Source organism: Sarcophilus harrisii, chromosome 6, assembly GCF_902635505.1.
Source record: "Sarcophilus harrisii chromosome 6, mSarHar1.11, whole genome shotgun sequence".
Taxonomy (NCBI): domain Eukaryota; kingdom Metazoa; phylum Chordata; class Mammalia; order Dasyuromorphia; family Dasyuridae; genus Sarcophilus; species Sarcophilus harrisii.
This window is the reverse complement of record NC_045431.1, coordinates 84,824,656-84,847,537: the sequence shown is the minus strand read 5'-3', so window position 1 is coordinate 84,847,537 and position 22,882 is coordinate 84,824,656. Positions and strand designations below refer to the sequence as shown.

The following is a 22,882-nucleotide window of genomic DNA, read 5'->3' as shown; positions in this document are numbered from 1 at the left end:
AAATTTGGAATTATAGCTAGCAGATAGGGTAGGTGATTAGGTTGGACAATTTCTTGTATGGATATATCAACTGTCTTTGAAGAAAATTCCAAAACAAGAGCTTCAAAAATATTTTAAGTGATTGCAGCTTCCTTAGAATAAATGTACAGACTCTGAAGCAAACTACTTTGAACAACTATATTCACTCAAAAATATAAGTTTTGGTATTTATGTTTTTGTTGATACATAATAGAACTTATATATTTGAAAATAACAAAATAAATTCACTTGCTAACACAATATTTTATCTAGAAAAGAATCTGGACACCTTTGGAATCTATTTCTAAAACCAAATCCAGAGTATTCTTTGACAAATTTTATTCACCCCAATATATTGTTACCTCTTTGAAAAAAGAGAAAATAATAAATTCTGAGGTACTGAGCTGAAATAGTTCAAACTATAAACTCTCTGATTATGGACACAGTTGAGGCTTAACAATATATAGAACCACATCATGGTTCCACACTGCTGAATTACCATTTCCTTCCCTTCCTTCCCTCCTCCCCCAAATGGACATAAGGATAAGAGAATTCAGATTTGGGCTATCCATCCCTGGGAAAAATAAATGACTAAAACTTCTGAAAATAATCCAGAAAATAATCTTTTGGATATTCATTAAAGCCCTACAATGTTCTTTCCATTTGGTGGGTCAGATGACTTTTTCTTTTGTTCATAAATATTTCACACAAAGTGGCTTTCTTCCTTCCCATGTTCTTGAAACAAATGAAAAAAAGCAGTTTTGTAATTACAGTCACAGAGAGCAGCAGTTTATTTCTTCTTATATAATAAAAATTAACTTCTGTTTCTTCTTTAAAAATACCAAGTCTTTCTAGCACAGCCACATCATAGGACTTTGATTAATTACTGCTGCCATCTGCTGGTGACTCATTTAAACTTTAGAAAAGGCAGTGGCGAAGGCTCCAGCTAATATGATACAAAATGCAAGTGTAATTAATATATAATTTTTAATATCCTGTGGCAAAGAAATGAGAAAAAGATAGTAATACCCCCATAAAAGGAAAATTTACTCCTATACAACTCAATATTAAAAATCTGAGTCAAAGATTTTGACTTTTTAGGCCAGACCCTCTCTTATGTGAATAAATTCTACCTTATCCTTTTATTAGATTGTAAACTCAATGAGGGCAAGGATCCTGACTTATCAAAGCTAATATCTGTCTTAGAAGTTAGCCCAGAGCTTTGCACATAGTAACTACTTAATAAGTTAGTGAGGGCACTGGTTTGGTTGCCAAAGGTAATGAGTTAAAATTACTGTTTTCATCATCTCTAACACAAAGAGTTTGAAGTACTTGGTCTTTGAATTTCCTTCTAATTCTATGATCCTATGAAATGGTTTTTGAAAAAATAAATAAATTTATTCAATAATCTCTTATATGCAAAGATTAGGATTTTGGGAAGATACAAAATAATAAAGAAGATGGGCCCTTTTTCTCTTGGGACTTATAATCCATCAGAGGTAGGGAAAATGATATTCAAAGAAAGATATAATAATACACAATAAATATACTATATAGTGCAGAAAAATTGCAAAAACAGGCTCCTACATGTGGGTTATACAAACTATATACAAGATTATATTAAGAAAAGATCCTTTCTGATCAAAGAGAAGTTTCCTGGAGGAGATGATCTCTATGTCAGGCCTTTAAAGATAGATAGGATTTTAAAAGGAAATAATGGGATGGATAGAGAAGATTTACAGTACAAAGTATGATCTGTGTAAACCTAAAGATAAAACAAAGTACTGGATGAATGGAAAAGACTATGAGTTGATCCAGTTTGGATGATGTGTAGAGCCTATAGTAGGAATTTATATGAAATAAATCTGGAAAGGGAGAACAGTGTAGTAGAGTACATTGGGAAGTGACCATTGAGTCAGGAAGACCTGAATTCAAACTCTACCTTAGTTACTTACTAAGTGAGATACTGGGGCAAGATCTTAAATTCTTTGTGCCTCAGTTTTTAATTTGTGTTTCAGGGATTCTGAAAGTTATTTTCAGATCCAAAGCTATGATCCTCTGATCCTGTGAATGCCAAGCTAATGAGTTTGAATCTTATTTTCTGAATAATAGGACACTGATAAAGGATTTTTTATATTAAAGAAGTGAAATAAGAACTCAATATAAGAAAAACAGATGTAGGAAGTAGATGTCCAAGACAGAGTAGCTCACCTTAATCCATCTCCAAAAGCTCCTAATATCCCACAAATAGCTTTTAGTAGCTAACTGTGGCAGGCAGGTTCTGTTTTCAGTCTTTTTCTACTGGCCACTTGTGCCCCAGCGGATTTTTGCTACCTGAGCATTTAATACTTTTCTCTACACAGGCAAGGAAAAATTAGGTTGGAAGCATTATCCTAATAGAACTTTAGGCTTAAAAGTCACTCCCCTAAACAAGTTGACAAACATTCTTTTCTTTTCTTTTCTTGTCATTTTATTTTTTTTATAATAACTTTTTATTGACAGAACCCATGCCAGGGTAATTTTTTTTTTACAACATTATCCCTTGCACTCACTTCTGTTCCGATTTTTCCCTTCCACCCTCCACTCTCTCCCCTAGATGGCAAGCAGTCCTATACATGTTAAATATGCCATAGCATATCCTAGATACAATATTTGTGTGCAGAATCGAACTGTTCTCTTGTTGCACAGAGAAAATTAGATTCAGAAGGTAAAAATAACCCGGGAAGAAAAACAAAAATGCAAACAGTTTACATTCATTTCCCAGTGTTTTTTCTTTGGGTGGAGCTGCTTCTGAAAAGTAGAATTTCTTTTCAAAAATACAAACCAACCAATTATATCTGGTTTCAAAGTTGTCAAATGTAAAATTTCAAAGCAAACTTCCTGGAATAAAAACAGGTATAATGTGCAATATAAGTTTATGAATAATATCTTTAATGAATAAATAAATTTATTTTTCAAGCACCATCAAGTACAAAGAAAACCTACTCTGCTTTTAAATCCATGTGGTTTGATCAGAGATGGAAGCTTCTCTCTCTTTTATGGTAGACTAGCTACTTCAAAGTTTGCTTCAAAGAACACTATTGCAAAATAGCTTAGAGCCTAAGGAACATTTAGATGGGCAGATATATTTCTCTCATGAAGTCCACAGCCAGAGGTGAAAGCTAAGATTTATAAGTAGTTTTTGTTTGTGTTTAGGTCTGTGGCTTTATGGGTATAGGAACCTTCTGAAGTGGATAAACTCTCTCCACTGAGGCAAGGCAACAACAGTCTTTGAGAATTATGTGGAGGGGTATGGAGAAGGAATATGGATTTTTTCTTGATTGCATAGGTAGTCTGTGTCAGAGGAAGATCTCAGGCTTTCTCAGGCAATGCTCCCTTAATAAGTTTTCCCTGGCTCTTACTAAATATGCTGTATTTGTTGATAGTGATAAATTTCCTTAAGAGCCATATTAGACCTAGTGCTTTGACTCTTGTGTCTGTGTATTTGTGTTTAACCTGACTGGCATGTGAAGTATTTGAAATATTTCTTTCAGTAACCTGTTAGGCACTTTTGCATTAGAATAAAGAGTGCTACTTGGAAACCACCAGTAGCTTATTTTATGAGGGTCCTGAGAGATCATTTTAGTATATTCTTCAGCTTTCAGGGAGATCTACTCTTTAATTTTCTCTGGATAAAGAAAGGGACTTGTGATTTTATTGGCACAGGGAACTCCCAGGTAAGGAAAGTCCCTCTCCTAATGAAGACTAGTACCTTCCGTGCAACTAAAGTCTTAAAAGAGTTGCCTAGAGCCTATAAGAGAGGAGATGAACAGGGAGACAGGATTTGGAAACAGATTAAAATATAAATGGAAAATATTTGCCAAAGGGAATAAAACATAATAGAACATAGATAATGTTAATATATAGTTTTTTTTAAGTCAACATGTAACCCCAGGGAGTCTTATTTGGTTTATTGGCTTTCTTTTCTATGTAATTTTGACACTACTGTCCTGGAGCTATGAAAATTTAACTGATTTCCCCAGTGTGTGTCATAGGGTAGGATTTGAATGAAATCTTCAAGTGTTTAAGGTCAGCTCTCTATCTACTACACTATAGTGTCTCCCTTTGGCTCCATGAAAATCTGTTTTTTTAAAAAAAGAATTATCGGTAACTAATTTTAATGTTTTCTAATACTCTAATACTTCTTTCTTATAGCCAACCTAAATTTTGCACAATAAACAATGAATAGAATAAATATCCCATCTTTGTTCTGGCATCTCTCCACAAATGATTTCAACTTTTTGAAGCCCTTAATGTACAAATAAATTGTATTTCTGTGCATGCAGGATCCTTTATTAAGTCTAATTTTTAAGCAGTACCAGTTCTCAAGTTATATCTTTGGCACCTGGTGCAGATGATTTAAATGCACTTATGAGCAAACTAATTTTAAAATGTCTTTGCAGCCTTTATTCTTTAGCTATATCTTTGTGCACGGTTCTAATATCTTACTTTCCCATGTCTTTCTAAGGTCTTTAACACCTTCTCAAGGGCTATTAGATACCACATACTTTAATAGGAACCATTATTCCCTGTGAGGTAGACAGATCCCACTCTTATAGCTTTGCAACTGATTTGGGGCACGGAGTTACTTTGTGAGGTAATTCTAACTAAGAAATAAGAACCATGTGTAAGAAAGGACCTTGAGTCTGAAATCCTATTAGCATATTTCTGTGTACTTAAAAAAATTGGATTGTGCTCCAAATAGTTTTCTTAATAATGGCTTCTTTTGTTTATTTAAACCCAAGAATCTTGCCCATATTAGCAAAGCATGACTTGTTAACTCTATTTCTTCTCATTTAGGAGGAATGAAATAATTTCTTAAAAAGCCTTGAAGTAATTTATCATGTTGAGAATCGGCCAGTTCTACAAATTTACTTTACAGCTCCCAGAACAAAGAGATAGCATCAGTACTTATTAAAACTAGGCAAGGTTTTGTATTACAGCTTCATATTAAGGAGAAAATATTATGGCTATTGATTTTTGGTAAAAATAATTTTGCATTTATGTTGTATTCTATAATTCTACTCTGAAACAGTACACAGAGGTTTTGAAAGTTTTTTTCTCCTTTTAATTAAAGATTAGGATAAATGGGGAACAAATAGTTCCAAAATGGGCTCCATTTTCATTTCTAACATTGCTATTTTGAAGTATGGTAATAGGTCTACTTGAGAAAGATCTATAATTTTGCCAGTGTGGGAAAGTCCTTCCACAACAAAGATGGCAGTCTGTCCTTAAGTTTTGGTCTTAGAACTGTTTGAGCTTCAGCAAGGTTGTGAATTTGCCTATGCTCACAGAACTCCTAAGATATGAACATGTCTTCCTGACTCATTCTACCCATTCTGCCAACTGTTTGTGTATAAAACAAGATAAAAAGTAGTGCTTGAACCAGTATTTATTAGAGCACTTTTACCCTCTCTCTTGTCTTCTGGTCCTTCCAGGTCTATTAGACACCCATCACTAGGATTTTTATAAACCTATAATAATGAAAAAATTGTTGATGGAAGTACAAGCAATAATATCTCAAACATGTTATTTTACACTCAGTCATTAGCTTGCCTCATGAAATTTTCTTCTTTTGGGAGGCCAAAATATTCTTTTCCTTATCCTCTCATAATATACAACACCCTTCTAAAGAATTTTTTCTTCATTTTTAAAAATATGTGCCATACTTATACCCCAAAGAGATACTAAAGAAGGGAAAGGGACCTGTATGTGCCAAAATGTTTGTGGCAGCCCTGTTTGTAGTGGCCAGAAATTGAAAAATGAATGGATGCCCTTCAATTGGAAAATGGTTGGGTAAATTGTGGCATATGAATGTTATAGAATATTATTGTTCTGTAAGAAATGACCAGCAGGATGAATACAGAGAGGATTGGAGAGACTTACATGAACTGATGCTAAGTGAAATGAGCAGAAGCACAAGATCATTATATATCTCAACAACGATATTGTATGAGGATGTGTTCTGATGGAAGTGGATTTCTTCGACAAAGAGAAGATCTAACTCAGTTTCAATTGATCAGTGATGGACAGAAGCAGCTACACCAAAGAAAGAACACTGGGAAATGAATGTAAACTGCTTGCATTTTTGTTTTTCTTCCTGGGTTATTTTTACCTTCTGAATCCAATTATCCCTGTGCAACAAGAGAACTGTTCGGTTCGGCACACATATATTGTATCTAAGATATACTGTGCCATATTTAACAGGTATAGGACTGTTTGCCATCTAGGGGAGAGAGTGGAGGGTGGAAGGGAAAAAACGGAACAGAAGTAAGTGCAAGGGATAATGTTGGAAAAAATTACCCAGGCATGGGTTCTGTGAATAAAAAGTTATAATTATGAAAAAAAAATATGTGCCATATAACCCCTAAAGACACTTCAAAAGGATGGAAGCTCACCTGTGATTCCTGCCTCCCCCTCTTCCCTCCCCCCCCCGCTGAAAAACAAAAGATTCATATCTTTCCATTTACAGAGGGGTAAGATTTTAAATATAATTTAGAAGATCATGTCTGCTGACATTCATTGCTATGTGTAAGTCTCTAAAAATCTATACTAAATTATAACTCTAGTAAATGAGAGAGCATATTTGTATAGTACCTACTATATGCCATTTCACAATTAGTATATCATTTGATCCTCACAGTAAGTCTGCAGGTATTATTACTCCCATGTTACAGATGACTAAACTGAACCAAAGAGAGGTAAAGTGACTTGCCTTGTGTTACCCGGCTAGTAAGTCTCTGAGACAAAATTTCCTGACCCTAGTACTGGTGCTGTATGCATGGCAATCTCTTCTCTCTTTGAATGTTCCTTTTCCTAAGGCTTACCATTTCTTCTTCTTACCTTTATTTCTTTAAATAGAAAGATACCCCATATTGCAGCTATAGTCCTAGGCCCTGAAAGAAGGATAAATATGAACATTAGGTTCATTTCTTAAGGCTAGGTTGAGACACACAGAGGTAACAGAAGTGATATTCCAAATATTTAGATATTTGAAGGAAGTAGCCATTCCTTTGTTTAGGTTATCATTTGGACAAGTGGCTCATTTCTGCATTTCAGAATGTGTTTTTAGGGGTTGTGTTTTTATGGGTTCTTGTTTGGGGGTATGTTTTTAGGGTTCTTGGACAGCTGCTGAAGTTGATCTATGACATTGCTTCAATTCAATTCAATAAACATTTATACGAGCAGCTTACTAGCATAGTGAATAGAGTGTCAGGAAGATATCTTCTACATTCAAATCTGTTGTCAGATGTTAGCTGTATGACACTGGGCAAGTCACTCAATCCTATTTGTCTCATTCCCTCATATGTAAAATGAGTTGGAGAAGGAAATGACAAACTGTTCCAATATCCTAGCTAACAACAACAACAATATGCTAAACATTGTGCTAAGGTGAGTGAAATCAGGTAAATTAGAGGTATATCCCAGTATGAAAAATTAGAGATGAAAATAGAGGAGGAAAAGTGAACATAGCAAGGAAAGAATGAAGAAAGTCTATAGGATAAAGAATGAAACAAGACAGATAATAAGCTTGTGATATGAAAAGTACCAGATAAAGACAAAGGGAGGGACCAGATCTGTAGCTTTTCTGGTTAATAAAGAATTCCCTGGTGAGAAAATTCCATCTGCCATTGCAGGTCCAGACTGGGAGCTTCTCTGCAAATTACTGTCCTAGAGAGTTGTTTGAAGGGATCATGGAATGAAGTGACTTGACCAGGATCAAACAGTACCTACCGCTCAGAAGTGGAATCTAAATTCACATCTTCCCACAACTTTATAAGTCTATAACCTGCCTAAAATCGGAGTTTCTAAATATTGGTTAATGTGGAAATAAAGCAAGCTGTCTTATATTCATCATAGTACTTTAAAAATAATCTCATGTTAGTTTCACAACAATCTTGTAAGGTAAATTATATTATTATCCTCAATTTGCTGATTAGGATAATTAGGGCTGAATTAATTGGGGCCCAGGGTCACAGTGTTTGTGTTAAGATTTGATTTTTAAGTCTTCCTGACTATTTTGGGGATGCTAACCACAGAAATACTTTACTGCTGACTATTTATATGATACAGTCAGTAATTCATATGATGTGCTAGATATTGTTTTGTAGTTCTCCCTCTCTCCTTTCTTTTATCTGCCATTTCGCAAAGAGAAGAGAGGTATAGGGAATAAAAGAAACATTTTAGGTATTAATCACCCCTCTGGTGATTAATTGGGGATGACATTTCTGAAATAGAGCAACCTGTTTGACAACTCCCTTTCTAAAGAGGAGAGGGGGATCAAGGAAAGGAAGGGATACAATCATAGATGCCACAAAAGAGTCTAAAGCTTGGTGGTCTTCAGATCAAGACAGGGGAAGGCATGGTCTGATAGAAGGTTACTCTTAGGACTTGGAACATCTTGATTCTAAGCTCTTATCAGTCTGTTGAGAAGAACTTCTGGGCTTGCCCTAACTTCATGAATTAGAGAAGCAGAAACTCCAGAGGAGTCAAACAGAATTGCCCCCAGAATATTTGAGAACAGATTTGAATGCAGAGGACTTCAGTGTGAGAATTAGGAAAACTGCTTCTCCTATTTAAAAAAAAATCTATCTTTCTATTGAGCTGAATCCTTGGTAAACCATGTTAGGAGAAGAAGGATCTTAATCAAATAGTACCTAGCTAGCCCTATAAAAAACAATAGGTAACTGGGAAGGTCAGTAGGAATTCAGCTTATAATGAACTTTGCATATCTGATAGAGGAAGTAATATTTGATTCTGGAGATAATAGAGAACAGTATGGTGATCTGGTAAAGCCTGTATTTAAGGCTTATTTTGGCAGCTGGATGGAGGGAAGATTGGAGAAGGGGAGAAATTTGGGGCAGGAAGACCAATTACAATGCTATTATGATAGTTCAGTCAAAAGTGCTGAAGACCTGAACTAGGATCTTCAGAAATAAAAGGGATACAGGAGGCTTGCTGTAGAAATATAGATCACAAGATCTCACAAGTGATTGCACATGTAGGGTGACATTGAAGGATTGAGGTTGCAAACCTAGGTGACTGGAAGAGGGATAGATTGGGGAGGGGAAATGATGAGTTCTACATTGGACACACTGAGTTTTAGAAACTTACAGGAGATGGTAGGTACCTTAGATGAGCTTTGAAGGAAACTATGGCTTCTAAGAGACAGAGATGAGGAAAAACATACCTATGGTATTAGTTTGTGCAAAGCCACAAAGATAGGGATGGGGATAAGTTAGAATGTTGTGTATAAGGAATAGCAATGGGCTAGTTGATACAAACTGTAGAATGTATGAAGAGGAAGCAATAAGGAGAAAAATATCAAGAGGTATGCTGGAGCTAAACTGAGATATTTTATATGCCAAGCAAAGGCATTTGTATTTTATTCTCCAGGCAATGAAGTCCTACTTTAATTTACTGAGCTGAGATAATCTCCCAAAGGCATAGGGAGATTATTTTGTTAGTTGTGTGGAGGATGATTTTGGAGATGAGAAACAAAAAGCATTGTTAGAATACTACCACCATAATTGGGAAGGGAGATGATGAGGGCTTGAATTATAGTATGTCACATGTGAATGGAGATAAGGTTATAGATATAAGAGATGTTTTAGAGGGAGAAACGGGAAGATTTGTCCTTGAAGAGACAGAAAAATAGCCTTACTCAAATGAAATTAGATATATTCAGAAAAAGGCAAGTTATAAGCCTGATTAGGGTGATATTTGCTAGATTTGTAAAGCTAAATGACATCACCACAATTTACTTGAATAACATTTGCAGCAAAAATTAAGACAATTTTAAAATAAAACTTCAGGAGGAAAAATAAATTTACTTACTGCAGTGATTATTTATTGGAAAACTGATCACAGTACTTAGAGAGTGATTAGCTATGAACCAGCAGCAACTAGCTATTGCTGCCCAAAACACTCCAGAAAAAAACCCTGAAATGTAACAAGAAAATAGAAATTATTATACTGTATCTCTGCCTTCATATCTATCATTTTATTTGCTGTCAGTACCGTTTGGTCGATTTTTGAGCCAGAATTTATAGTTCTTTGGGAATGCAAATGAATCTGCTTCTCTACCCTTTTACCAGCTGAGTGAGGGTATAATTCTCAGCTATTCTATATGGGCATCAGATTACTGGATTCTAAAAGGAAGGAAAATTATTAGAAATTATTTCAATATTGAATATTATTATTGGAGAATTATTTAATTATCTATAAAATCTTGTCTGCTTTTAGTGGGAACTGTGACTATTATCAAAAAAGAAAGTATTAGGGCAATTTCAGAAGAAGCATGTTAAAGTCAAAAAAAGCCAGGGGCCATAATATTTATTTATTTGATTTGGAACTGTAATTTTAGCAATATGGGGATTTCCTGATTTGAAAGCTCACCATCCCACTGATAGAGATCACCAACTCTCATTGGAGACTCAGAGCAGTGGCGGCATACTCAAAAGGGAGCCATTAATCCATATGTATACTTCAGGATTCTTCTAGGCTTCATGTTGACTTAATTTTAAAATACCACATAATATATCTCATATATATTTTTACATTTTATTAAACATTTCCCAATTGTATTTGAATCTGGTTCACATTAAATGGTATTGTGAGTTTGCCACTTCTGACTTAGAAAATCATAGTTTAAGTGAATTGCCTGGGGTATTGAGAGATCTTACAGCCAGTATGTCAAAAGCCAGAGAAACTCAGATTTCCCAGAACTTGAGTCAGTCAGCTAGCCTCTGGTGCCATGTTTCTTCTCAGCCATAATATTCTAACATTTAAAATTCCTTGCCAAAGGGACTTTGGTATCCATGTTAACGGGGCAAAACCCATACAGCTAAAGAACTTTTGCCAAAATGAATGGAAAACTCCCTTGGAATTTTTATCTGTTTGTATTTCTATTTCCTATTCTTTTTATTGCTTCTTAAAATGAAGCAACATTGTATAGAGAAAATAGTGAGGATCTAGATTCTAATCCTGGTTCTGTCATTGTCTACCTGTAGAACTTTAAGCTACAACTACTATAGGACTCATTTTTGTCCTATGTAGCAGACAGTGATTGGACATCTGACTTAAAATCTGGAAAAAATGTTGTTTTCCCAAGCATATAACCAATGAAATTAATGTCTTCATCATCCCATCTTTTTCTTTTACTCTAATGCATTTCAATATGTTCTAGATTTTATATTTTTATAGGAAATTATTAAGCAAAATTATGGAATTTTAGAACTTGCCTAATATTTGACATACTCTTGATTTTTTAAAATGGAAATTATTAAATAAATATAATTATGGAATTTTAGAACTAGAACCTTAGAAAAAAACATAAATATGGTTTAATCTAGATTTTAGTAAAGCGTTTGATAAAATTTTTCAAGTTGTCCTTATTGATAAAATGGGGGAACTGAGAAAAGGAAGAGGAAGTTGAAAACTGCATTCAATTAATATAATCAGACTAAATTTTTAGTTTGATTTAAATTTTATCTAAAAAAAAGAATAACAAAAAAGAAAAACAGAGAAAGAATGCAAAACAAAATGAAACAAAACAAAAGAGAACATTGTCATGTGCCCAGCAGAACATTAGGGAGGATTCAAAATTTATAACAATGAATTACCAGTTCAAGAAAGTTTGTTAGCTGAAAAAATTATATTCATGAATGTCCATTTTTCTGTACTTTCTTGTAAATTGTTTTTTGTTCTCTGAATGTGAATGATTATACTTGAAGCTTTTATTAGTAAGTTGTTAGAATTTAACTTTCCCACTTTTGTGAGCCTAAGTTCCATATTTTGTAAGACATCCCCTTTTCTGTTTAAGGTCCTCTTTTGATACATAAGTTAATTTCTCATCCAGACTCATGAAAATTTATCAAACACTCCATGATGCTCTCTTATAGTCTATCAGTGAGTTGCTTCATGAATCACAGACATCGGAGTCAATGAGAAAGTATGCTTTAATTTAAAATCACATGGAATTGGGAATGCAAATAACCTTAATGTTACAAATTGACCTATTTCCTGATCCTTGCAATAATTCCTTATTTCCTATGATTATGCATGTATATCGTGAATATATATTAGTCTAATGAATACATATTTTAGTTCCTCTTTATTGATTTTATGCTTTCTATAAACCCCTCAGTTGGTCTTTTGCTATTGAGGTATCTTGGATCCTTTTTATTTTTTGGCAATTGCTAACCTTGCTAATAAATTGATCCCCCTCAGAAATCTATGCTTAGTTTCTTTTTATCACAGATCTTTATTGTGATAAAATAATGGGCTAGACATTTCTCTCCACATATAATTAGGTAGATTTGGAGCTGAGGGAATAATTCTATTTTCGGAGTTATTACTGGTCAGATATAAATTTGGAAGGCTTTTGGAAAAATATTCTCCTAGGGAGCATGATCCTCTGGTATTTACTATTTAAAATCACTGGCTTGGATAAAAATGCAGATGATTATACTTATTAATAAACTTATAAATCAAAGCTGAAAGGAATAACTACCAGAAGTGGGCTACAAAAAGTCTTTATGGACTAGAATATACTATTTGTAGAGAGCCATGACCAGAATAATGAGAGGAGACAGAGAAACATTCCATAGAATGATAGCTTGAAGCTACTAGGTGGGTATTTTGATTAGAGAAGATTTAGGGGACACTTGAGTACTATCTTCTTGAGGGCTCCTTACATGGAAGACTGGTTATACTGATGCTGCCTGGATCCCATGGGGCAGAATTAGTTGCAATGGATTGATAGAGTGAAAAACTTCCTAATAATTAGGGCTATCCAAAAGAAGAATGAAATGTCAAGGGAGGTAACATCAAAAAAACTGACTGATTGCTTTGGGGATATATGATAATGCGGATTTTTATTCAGGTGTAGGTTAGACTAGAAAATCTCTGGGGTTCCTTCTAATTCAATCATTCTGTGACAGCCATGTAGTAAGCAAGTAAATGTTTTAATCAATTCTCTAAATATTCAAGGGTGTGTTAAAGAAAAATTGCTTGTTCCTATTAATCTTATTATAAAAATGGCAATAAATAAGTAGTTCAATGTTAATAATCACAGAAGTCTCATAAAGAAGTATTCTGTTCCCAGGGCCATTAATGAAACAGCCTGATAAAATTTATAAATAGGACTTCCATTTCGCATCATTAAATGCTAGTTTTCAAAGTTCTTTAGCACATTATGTCAGATTTTAGATCATGAAAACATGAAAAGAAGTATATTCTCAAAGGAAAGCAGACTATCAAAGGCTGCTTTTGTTTGAAGCAAAAGACATCTAAGCTAAAATAATTAGACAAAGTTTATGCACATGTATACACACGCACACTCGTATCTCATACACACACTTGAAACCCTGGACTAAATATTCATACCTGGTAATATTACTTGAGAATAAACTTTGGGATTATTTTTCATGATTTCGCAGTAGGCCAGGAAGTAGATGGTGCTTGTAACAAATATACTGCTGAAGTATGAAAAGACATAGTCCAAATCTGAAAAATTCAAATATTAAAAGCATAAAAATGTTATATTTAAGTAACTACAATATAATAACTGAATGTAAAATATGCTAAAAGTTTTGATAATAAAGACCCAGAAGAAGATGGAGGATTGTCAAAGAAGGAGGGAAGGAAATTAACTATCTTACTGTGGACTTTAACATCTTTTTTTAAAATACAAAAATAATAGGTAATGAGCTTTTCCTCATTGACTATATATATATATATATATATATATATACACACACACACACACACACACACACACACACACAATTGTAATACCACATTTGAAATAAATATAGATAATAATGTAAATGTTTTCTTTAATTTATACATCTTATTTTGAAAGAAAAATCACTTCCCAATAAATAATCCACCACAGAACTATTAAAAAACAACAAATTGTTAAGAAAAACTGCTGCAAATAGTAGTAATTGGTTTTTTAAAACTTTTCAGTTTTCTAGTTCACATGTTTTAATGGAAAGGAAGGATGAATGTTTGATCATTTGAGTTTTGTGGCCCTAAAGTGCCATCTTCATTTACAATATTATGGTAGTACATACATACATTATTCTTTTGGTTTATTTTCTTAGCTTTCCATGAGACATTTCTTTGAATTCTTCACATTTTTAATTTCTTATGGTGCCAGTGATATCACAATACATTCACTACTGCATTTTGTTCATTTGTTCCCTAGTAACTAGGTACATTATTTATTTATAGTTTTTTTTTTTTTTTTTTTTCTCTTAGCAATACTGCTGCTAAGAATACTTTGTTATCTTTCCATCCCTCCTTTTTATTGAACTCTTTGGGAGTATAGACATTTATAGTTATGGTAAAATTCAAGGAGAAAAAGAGTAAATTCTTGCTGTCAGATTAGTTAGTGAATTAGTTGACTATGGCATCTGATTGACAAATGACAATTAAATAACCCTTGGATGTATACCAAAGGAATATTTCAGTACATCACATCGGAAAATCAGTCTTTGCATGTTTTATTGCGTCTACCTGATAATATATGGGAGATGGTCAGATATTGTCAACTTTACAAGCTTGAACAAATTGCTGAAGAGAAAAGGATATACAACTCAGGTTTTCCAATAGAAATAAAGATATGTCTGGAAGGTCACATAAGGGTAGTAAAGAGGTCTTGCCCTTACTAATAGGAAACAAATGTAAGGTTTGAAATTAATAAATCATTTCACATACATAATTTCTTTGATACTTACAATAACCCTAAGAGGTAAGTCAAAAACATTTATCACTACCTCTATTTTAGAGATGAGCTTATTCAGATTCAGAAATGTGAAGGAATTTTCCCATAGTCCAACTAATATCAGAGGCAGGATAGTAAGTTGGATATACTTTCTATTATCTTACTTGCATCCCAGTTAGAAAAAAAAATAAATTAAACCTGATTTTCATTATCCTACATGAAAATGAAGACAGAAAACACAATTGCAAGAGTAGGAGCCCGAGAATGGGCAGAACCTAAATTCCAAAGCATAGAAAAGGTATTTTAAGATGGAAGGTGGTTAAGAAGCCTAGATTCAGAGACCTCCTAACAAGAAATAAAAGATCATGAGGGTGAAGGCCAGAAGAGTAGAACTCGTGAAAGGTCAAAACAGGTCCTTGATGTCTTTGTAGCACTGAGCCAGTTGGGTCAATCTTGCCTTCTTTGAGAGCTACAATCAGTAGATAAAGGAAAACAAACACAGGCAGAAAGGTTGTGTGTATAGAGTTGGATTCAAGAGAATAGACCTATTTCAAAATTTATTCTGAAAGTAGAAAAAATTAACTTTGTAGAAAACAATGATAAAAACTGACAAAGGGGGTAAAAGGAGCAAATAAGTAAAGAAAAGTTCTAACACAAGAAACAAATACTTTGTAGGCAAAATTGACAAAGTAACTTTTGATAAAGGAATAAATACTATAATAAATTGTATATGACATCTAGAAATTATAGGGATTCTTAATCTAGTACCCATGAACTTAAAAAAATTAATAAGCATTTCAACATAATTGGTTTGTTTTGTAATTTTATAGCTTTATTCGATTGCCAAAGGAATCTATGACATTAAAAAGGCCAACAAAACAATTCTAAAAATCCCTAGAATAATTTAGAAGAATTAAAGAAAAGAACTGAATTTGTGATTTCATTAATATAGACATCTGCCAGATAAGGAAATATTCTCTATATGTTAAAACTTTCCCTGACTAGAGGAGGTTGCCTGGAAACACCAAGAAATTAAGTGACATGCCCAGGATCATATATCTAGGATTTATAAGAGAAAGATTTGCATGGCTTTTTGGTATTGGGGCCAAATCTGCACTAAGCCATATTTCCTCAAAAAGAATTGAGAACAGATTAAAGATAAGAAACTACAGATCTTGAGAATTGAAACTCTTACTAAAAAGGAGAGAATGTAGAACAAGTAATGGGGATACTCTCTAAAACTGTAGGATCTCTGAGAAAGAAAATCATCAAATTGAATTCCAAAATTATAGATAGAAGAAAAATTCATTGAGCAAAATGAAAAGATGATATGATTAGAACATGTAAGTGCTATATAAAACAAAGATGATGAAGGCTGAAGAGTCTAAGGATCATAAGTCTTCCTTTCTCCCCCACCCTCCCAAAATAAAAAAAACAACCTCTTGAATACTACATTTTAGTAAATCATACGAGATAATTATCCAGATTAGAAAACTGGAACTTAGCAAGATAAGTGACTTGTCCTGGTAATATTGCTGCTGTTGTTCTTAGTTTTTAAAGAAGATAAATGACATGATGGGTGATGTCTTGCTTTATAGAGATTTGGATATAAGAGATGCAAAGCCACAAAAAGTCATCAGCCTCACTCTCTTTTCCACATTTATGCAAGTCCAGTGTCAAGACAAAAGTCAGCACTATTGGTGATGCTCCAGGTGCATCTTCAATGGGGTCTTCAATGTCTGATATCAAGTTCTAACACTCCATCTGCCTGTTTTAGCTATCTTTATGTCCAATAGAACAATTTTTCTCATCTGGCTGGTCATTCCACCAGCGAAAGTCTTCAGATGCTTGGGGTAAACATTTTCCTAATTCACCATTCACCTGTCAGTTATCTTCAACCTGATTTAGCTCATCAGCCAAGGTATCTTTACCAAAATGTGTTTGCTATTCATGCTTCATCTTCTTAGAGCTACAGGTGAGAGCTGAGTGAAAGGGGACACCAAAGGTATAGTAGCAGCTCTTCAAAGGGACTGGGAATCCCTTATACCAGAGGAGCTAGTCCTCCATGAACATCCTATACATCCCTCTTTTTATAGATACTAAATAATGGAGGTAGAATTAGAATCCTGATCTCTCATGACTTCAAATAGTGAACTGACTCCTGGAGTCCTTTATTGCCTTCAAAGCCATGATACTTTTTTCATTAAGAAAGACAGACAGACAGACAGAGCGGGGAGAGAGAGAAGAAAAGCAGAAGGAAGAGAGAGAAATTGAGCAGCAAGATAAAATCTGTGTTGTTTGATTTACTCTTATGATTAGCTATTTTTGTTTACTATTATTGAGTAGAAAACTCCAGTTTATTCAAAATGTAAAATAATATAACTAATGGAATCTTACCATATTGACTAGACCCTTTATATATACTGTTGTTCCTTTTGCCATGGTCCTTGATATAAATTATTGCCACAAAACTGCATCCATAGAATATTCCAGATGCAACTGCAAGAACACAGTCTCTTAAAAAAAGAAACATTGTATAATAGCATTTTTGAAATGCATGGATATAGAATAATAAGTTAGGTATGCTACAATATACAAGTCACAAGCAATCAATAGAAATCATAACCTCTGTATCAAGATCTTTAAATGGCAGAACAAAGTCAAGCTATAGTAAAGGTACGCCATGATATTGAAAGAGACAATTATCATTCCTTTCCTATTATGAAGACCAGCCAGGGAAATGACAAAAAATTCAGAAAGATAGGCAATTTCTTTGAAGTTTAAAAGACGTTCCTTAAGTATTCAACTGTAGTTTTATTACTATACTTCACAGTTATACTCTTTGCCCCAAGTAATTCAGAAAGGGGGGATGGATACAATGTCTCAAAATGACTAGCAAGCAGTATCCACACAACTGATCAAAGAAGGATTGTCTTGAAGAAATTATATGGTAGAGTAAAACTGTCTTCCTGATGCTTTCTATGGTTCTCTCCCATCAGAGACTGTCAATATATCCCATCTTTGCTTACTCTGATTTTCTCAAACCCTTCCCTTCCCTCCCCCCATTCATCTCATGATAATGGCTCAAAACTCTATGAATTTGTTGGCATCGAAAATTAATTTTTTGTTTGGACCATGGGATAGTATTTACATTTTTATTCTAGGCTATGGCTAGGGTTACAACCTTATTATTTTCCATCAAGGTCTCTCAAAAAAGATCAATTAATTGTCACTAATCACTGGAGTTAATTGATCTAAATTTTAGGAATTAGGATACCCTGGATTATGAATCATAATTTATTGAGGTGGTTATTCATTGAGCTAAACTCTATAATTACTTTATAGATTAAAGATTGAACCCCTCAGAGTTTGACTTACTCAAGTTTGAATAGGCAATTAAATAAAAGCTTATAGTTGGTGAAGTAGACAGAGCACTGAACCTGGATTCAGCAAGACTCAAGTTCAAATTTGGCCTCAGATATTTTTAGTCATATGTTCCTGACAAATCACTTAATCTATTTATTTTTATTTTCTCAGCTGCAAAATCAAAATAATAATAGCAACTACTTTAGATGATTTTTGTGAGAAAAATAAGAATAATATGTATAAAGTAAACCTTGCACTGTTATTATGAACACTAGCATCAGAGCTTTAAAAGCTTTAATATAAAAAGCAGCTAGGTGGTACAGTGGACAGAATTTGGAAAACCCGAATTAAAATCTTCAGATATTTAATACTTATATGACTCAGGCAAATTGCATGTTCTCTCAGTTTCATTTTACTCATCCTTAGCGTGAAGTCAATTTATTTTCCAAAGTTGTTGTGAAGATCTCATGAGATAATTTTTGTAAAGTGCTAAGCATTGTGCCTGGAAAATAGGCATTATGTAAATATTAGAGCCAGATTATCCAGATCCTCTTGACTTCAAATCCAGTACTCATTTTACTGCAGTTTATGGGCCCAAAGACCTTAGAACCAATTTTGGCTTTATCACCAACAAATTGGTTGACTTTGGTCAATTCACTTAATTTTGAGGGCCCCATTTCTACATTGGCAGTATCAAGGGGGTTGGATCTGACCAATGTTAAAGCCAATTCTAGCATTGAGATCCTGTTGGAGAGTAGAAGATGAGACAGCAGTTTAAAATCTCCAGGGGCCCTTTGGTTGAATACATTGCTTCCAGAATATAAAGGAATATAATTTATTTTGTGGATGAAGATCTAAGGCTTAAAGGGTTAGATAATTTGGTTCAAAGTCAAGTAGGAAATCAATGATGACAAAATTTGAAGTTCAGATCTTGGCTATTAAATTCATCACTCCTTACACTCTGCAATTCCATATTAGATGCTTCAAAGTGTGACATAGTATAACAATGAAGAATGAAAATTGTTGCTTACATTATTCTGTTTTGTAATTGAGAAAGCTTTGTGGTCCACAAATAATCCAGGCCATTGGTCTGAGTACAGTTGATTGCCTATCAAAAAGACAAGCAAAAAAGCATTTTTGATAGCCATCTGTTTGAAATTCATGTTTGGCAATTCCTGGATTTGGGAAGCATGAGAAGATGGGTGGGAAGGATGGAAAAGCAGCATAGTACAGTGGAAATGAACTCAGGTTCTGGAGTCAAAGGATGCAAGCTCAAATCTGTTTTTAGACAAATTAATTAACCTCTTTGCTCAATGTCCTCATTTGTAAAAGGAAGAGATTGGGCTATATTACCTCTGAGGTTCCTTCCTCCAGTGCAAAGTATGAAACTATATATATATATATATATATATATATATATATATATATATATATATGTATACTGCAAACAGCAAAAAAAGAAACAATTCAAATATTGTAGAGTTATAGTTATGACCACACAAAATTTTTCTTTCCTTTAAAAATATCTCTCCCATATTTATATGAAAGTTCTAGCTTCATGATCTACTCTCATTGTATGAATATAGGATCATATATTAGGACTGAAAGGGACCTCAGAGACAATTGAATCCAATCTCTCATTTGATATCAAAACATGTAAAGTTCAGAGTGGTTAAATGAGTTGGCTTCTATCACAGAACATTTCTTGGTATCCCTCTTTTTCCCTGCTCAGTTCCTGATGATCTGTAGACTTTTCCATCATGTTGTCCAACTCTTTAAGCTCCTACTGAAGTTCTAATTTCCTTCATCCAAATGTAAGCTCCTTGACGGTAGGAGATGTCTTTATTTATTTATAATTTCATTTATATTCCAAAGTAGGCATAATACCTGGCACAAAGTATACATTTAAAAAATGCTGTTGACTTGAGTGCATGAATCTTATTTCATTAGTCACACTAACTCTGGTGTGCTGTTGATTTGGAAATGATCCACAGGCTTGGTAAATTCTTTGTCTAAGTTTCTTTGATATAGCCAAGTTTTAATTGCGATATTAGCATCAATTAAAAGTAGTTCTTTGTTCATTTGTTCACTTGTAATGCAAATTATACTTAGAAAACTAGGGTCAAGGGAAAATTCCAACTACATATGGGGGAGCATATGAACTCAGCATAATTATTACATAAATAAATTAAATAAAATTAATTAAATCATAAATAACAACAGATTTATTTGTTAGGGCTAAGTTTATATTTCTACTTTTAATTCTAATCATCCATCTTTTTTTAGACAAAGTCTTTTTAGATTTAGTAGTTTGCTAAATGGTAGGAAATTTTAATTTGGAAATCACCCTGGAAAAAGCAGCATAATAGCTCAGTGAAAAAAATAATTCTTTAAAAATTAGAATTGGATTATTGGAGGTTCATGATTCAAGAGACATCAAGAAACAATAAAACAAGGTGAAAAAATGTGAAATATCTCATTGGAAAATAACTGACCTGGAAAATAATTGATCCAGGAAAGATAACTTAAGAATTATTGGACTATCTGAAAGGTATAATCAAAGAACCTAGATGTTTCAAGTAATTATCAAAGAAAACTTCCCTAATTTCCTATAATCAGAGGGTAAAGTAGAAATGGAAAGAATACAATGACCACTTCCTGGAAAAGATATCAAAATGAACATTTCCAGGAATATTATAACCAAATTACAGAGCTATCATGGCAAGGATAAATACTTCAAACAGCCAAAAAAAATTCAAATATTGTAGAATTATAGTTAGGACCACACAAAATTTCACTGATTCCCCATTAAAAGAGTCGAGGACTTGGAAGATGATATTCTAGAAGGTGAGGGAACTAGAATTGCAAATAAGAAAAACCTAGCCAGTGAAATTGTACATAATCATTTAAGGAAAAAAATGGATATTAAATGAAATAAAAGATTTTCAAGCATTTCCAATGAAAAGACCACAGCTGAATAGAAAATCTGACTTCAAATACAAGACTTAAGAGAAATAAAAAAATATATAAATATAAAAGAGAAATTGTAAGAAACTTAAGAGTTTAAACTGTTTATATTTCTATATCAGAAGATGACTTTATCATCATCAGGGCAGTTAGAAGAAGTATATATAGATGGCACAAGTATAAGTTAAGTAAGATGGAATGATCCACTCAAAAAAATTAAGGAATGAGAAAGAGAGATATACCAAAATAATCTTTTAGAATGCATCCAGGGAATGTGGATTGGTTATAAAATTGAAAATAAGAAAATCATTGAATTAATTAAAAAAATTTTATTATGAAAAACCCAATAAAATAAAACATTAATCTGATTAAAAAGCATCAAAAATGAAAAGGATGAATCAACCAACAAAGAGGAAATTAAAGCAATAATTAGAAGATATTTTGTCCAATTTGATTATCTAAGGTAAATGGATGAATATTTACAAAAAAAATAGAAGTTGTTCTGATTAACAGAAGATGAATAATAATATTTAAATAATCCTTTAGAAAAAATTGAAAGAGCCATTCATGAGAAAATTACATGAGAAAAAAATTTAGTATCAAATGGAGTTACAAATGAATATTACTAAATATTTAAAGGAAAATTAATTTTATATGAACTATTTTCAAAAAATAGGCAAAGGAGTTTTAACAAATTCCTTTTATGACACAAATATAGTTTTGATCCCTAAACTAAGAAGAACACAAAGAAACCTGTAGCTCAATTTCCCTAATGAATATTAATGCAAAAATTTTAAATTAAATACTAGCAAGGACATTGTAGAAACAAAGATAACACATTCTGACAAGGTGGGGTTTATACCGGAGTGCAATGCTGTTTCAATAATTTGGAAAATGATCAGCACAATTGACCATTATCAATAAGCAAAACAACAAAAATCATATAATTATCTCACTAGATACAGAAAAACCTTTTGACAAAATACTACTACTACTAGCACTCATTACTATTAAAAACACCAGAAAACATAGGAATAAGTGAAATTTTCCTTAAAATGATAAGTATTAAAAACCATTACATTGAATTCCCAATCCCCATATTTATGCCCACCTGCATTTTTGATTTCCTTCACAAGCTAATTGTACAATATTTCAGAGTCTGATTCTTTTTGTACAGCAAAATAACGGTTTGGTCATGTATACTTATTGTGTATCTAATTTATATTTTAATATATTTAACATCTACTGGTCATCCTGCCATCTGGGGGAGGGGGTGGGGGGTAAGAGGTGAAAAATTGGAACAAGAGGTTTGGCAATTGTTAATGCTGTAAAGTTACCCATACATATAACCTGTAAATAAAAGGCTATTAAATAAAATAAAAAAATAAAAAATTATAAATAAAAAAAATGATAAGTATTATCTATCTAAAATGTGACTTTGCATTATCTGCAATGGGGATAAACTTCCCAATAAGACAGGTGTGAAATAAGAATGCCTATTATAATCTATATTATTCAATATTGTACTAGAAATACTAGCTATAGCAATAAAAGAAGAAAAAGACACTGAAGGAATTAAAATAGGCAACAAGGAAACAAAATTATCATTGTTTGCAATTGATATGTAGTATTATTTCTAATATTAAAGAATGCTAGAGGATCAGCTAAAAAACTAGTTAAAACAATCAGAACCTTCAACAGTCATATAAATCACCAAAATTGCATTTAAAATAATTGCAAACAATATAAGATATTTGG

The 22,882-nt window shown here is 33.1% G+C and overlaps 1 protein-coding gene across 1 annotated transcript in view; it reads right to left on the bottom strand.

The window, feature by feature from the left end:
* Positions 1–929: 929 nt before the first annotated feature.
* TMEM144 (transmembrane protein 144) overlaps positions 930–22,882 on the bottom strand; it is a 53,242-nt gene continuing 31,289 nt past the window's right edge. The window contains 6 exon segments of the mRNA XM_023505891.1: positions 930–1,013; positions 6,901–6,962; positions 9,907–9,999; positions 13,447–13,566; positions 17,189–17,307; positions 19,189–19,265. Coding sequence (XP_023361659.1) covers positions 930–1,013; positions 6,901–6,962; positions 9,907–9,999; positions 13,447–13,566; positions 17,189–17,307; positions 19,189–19,265 — 555 coding nt within the window.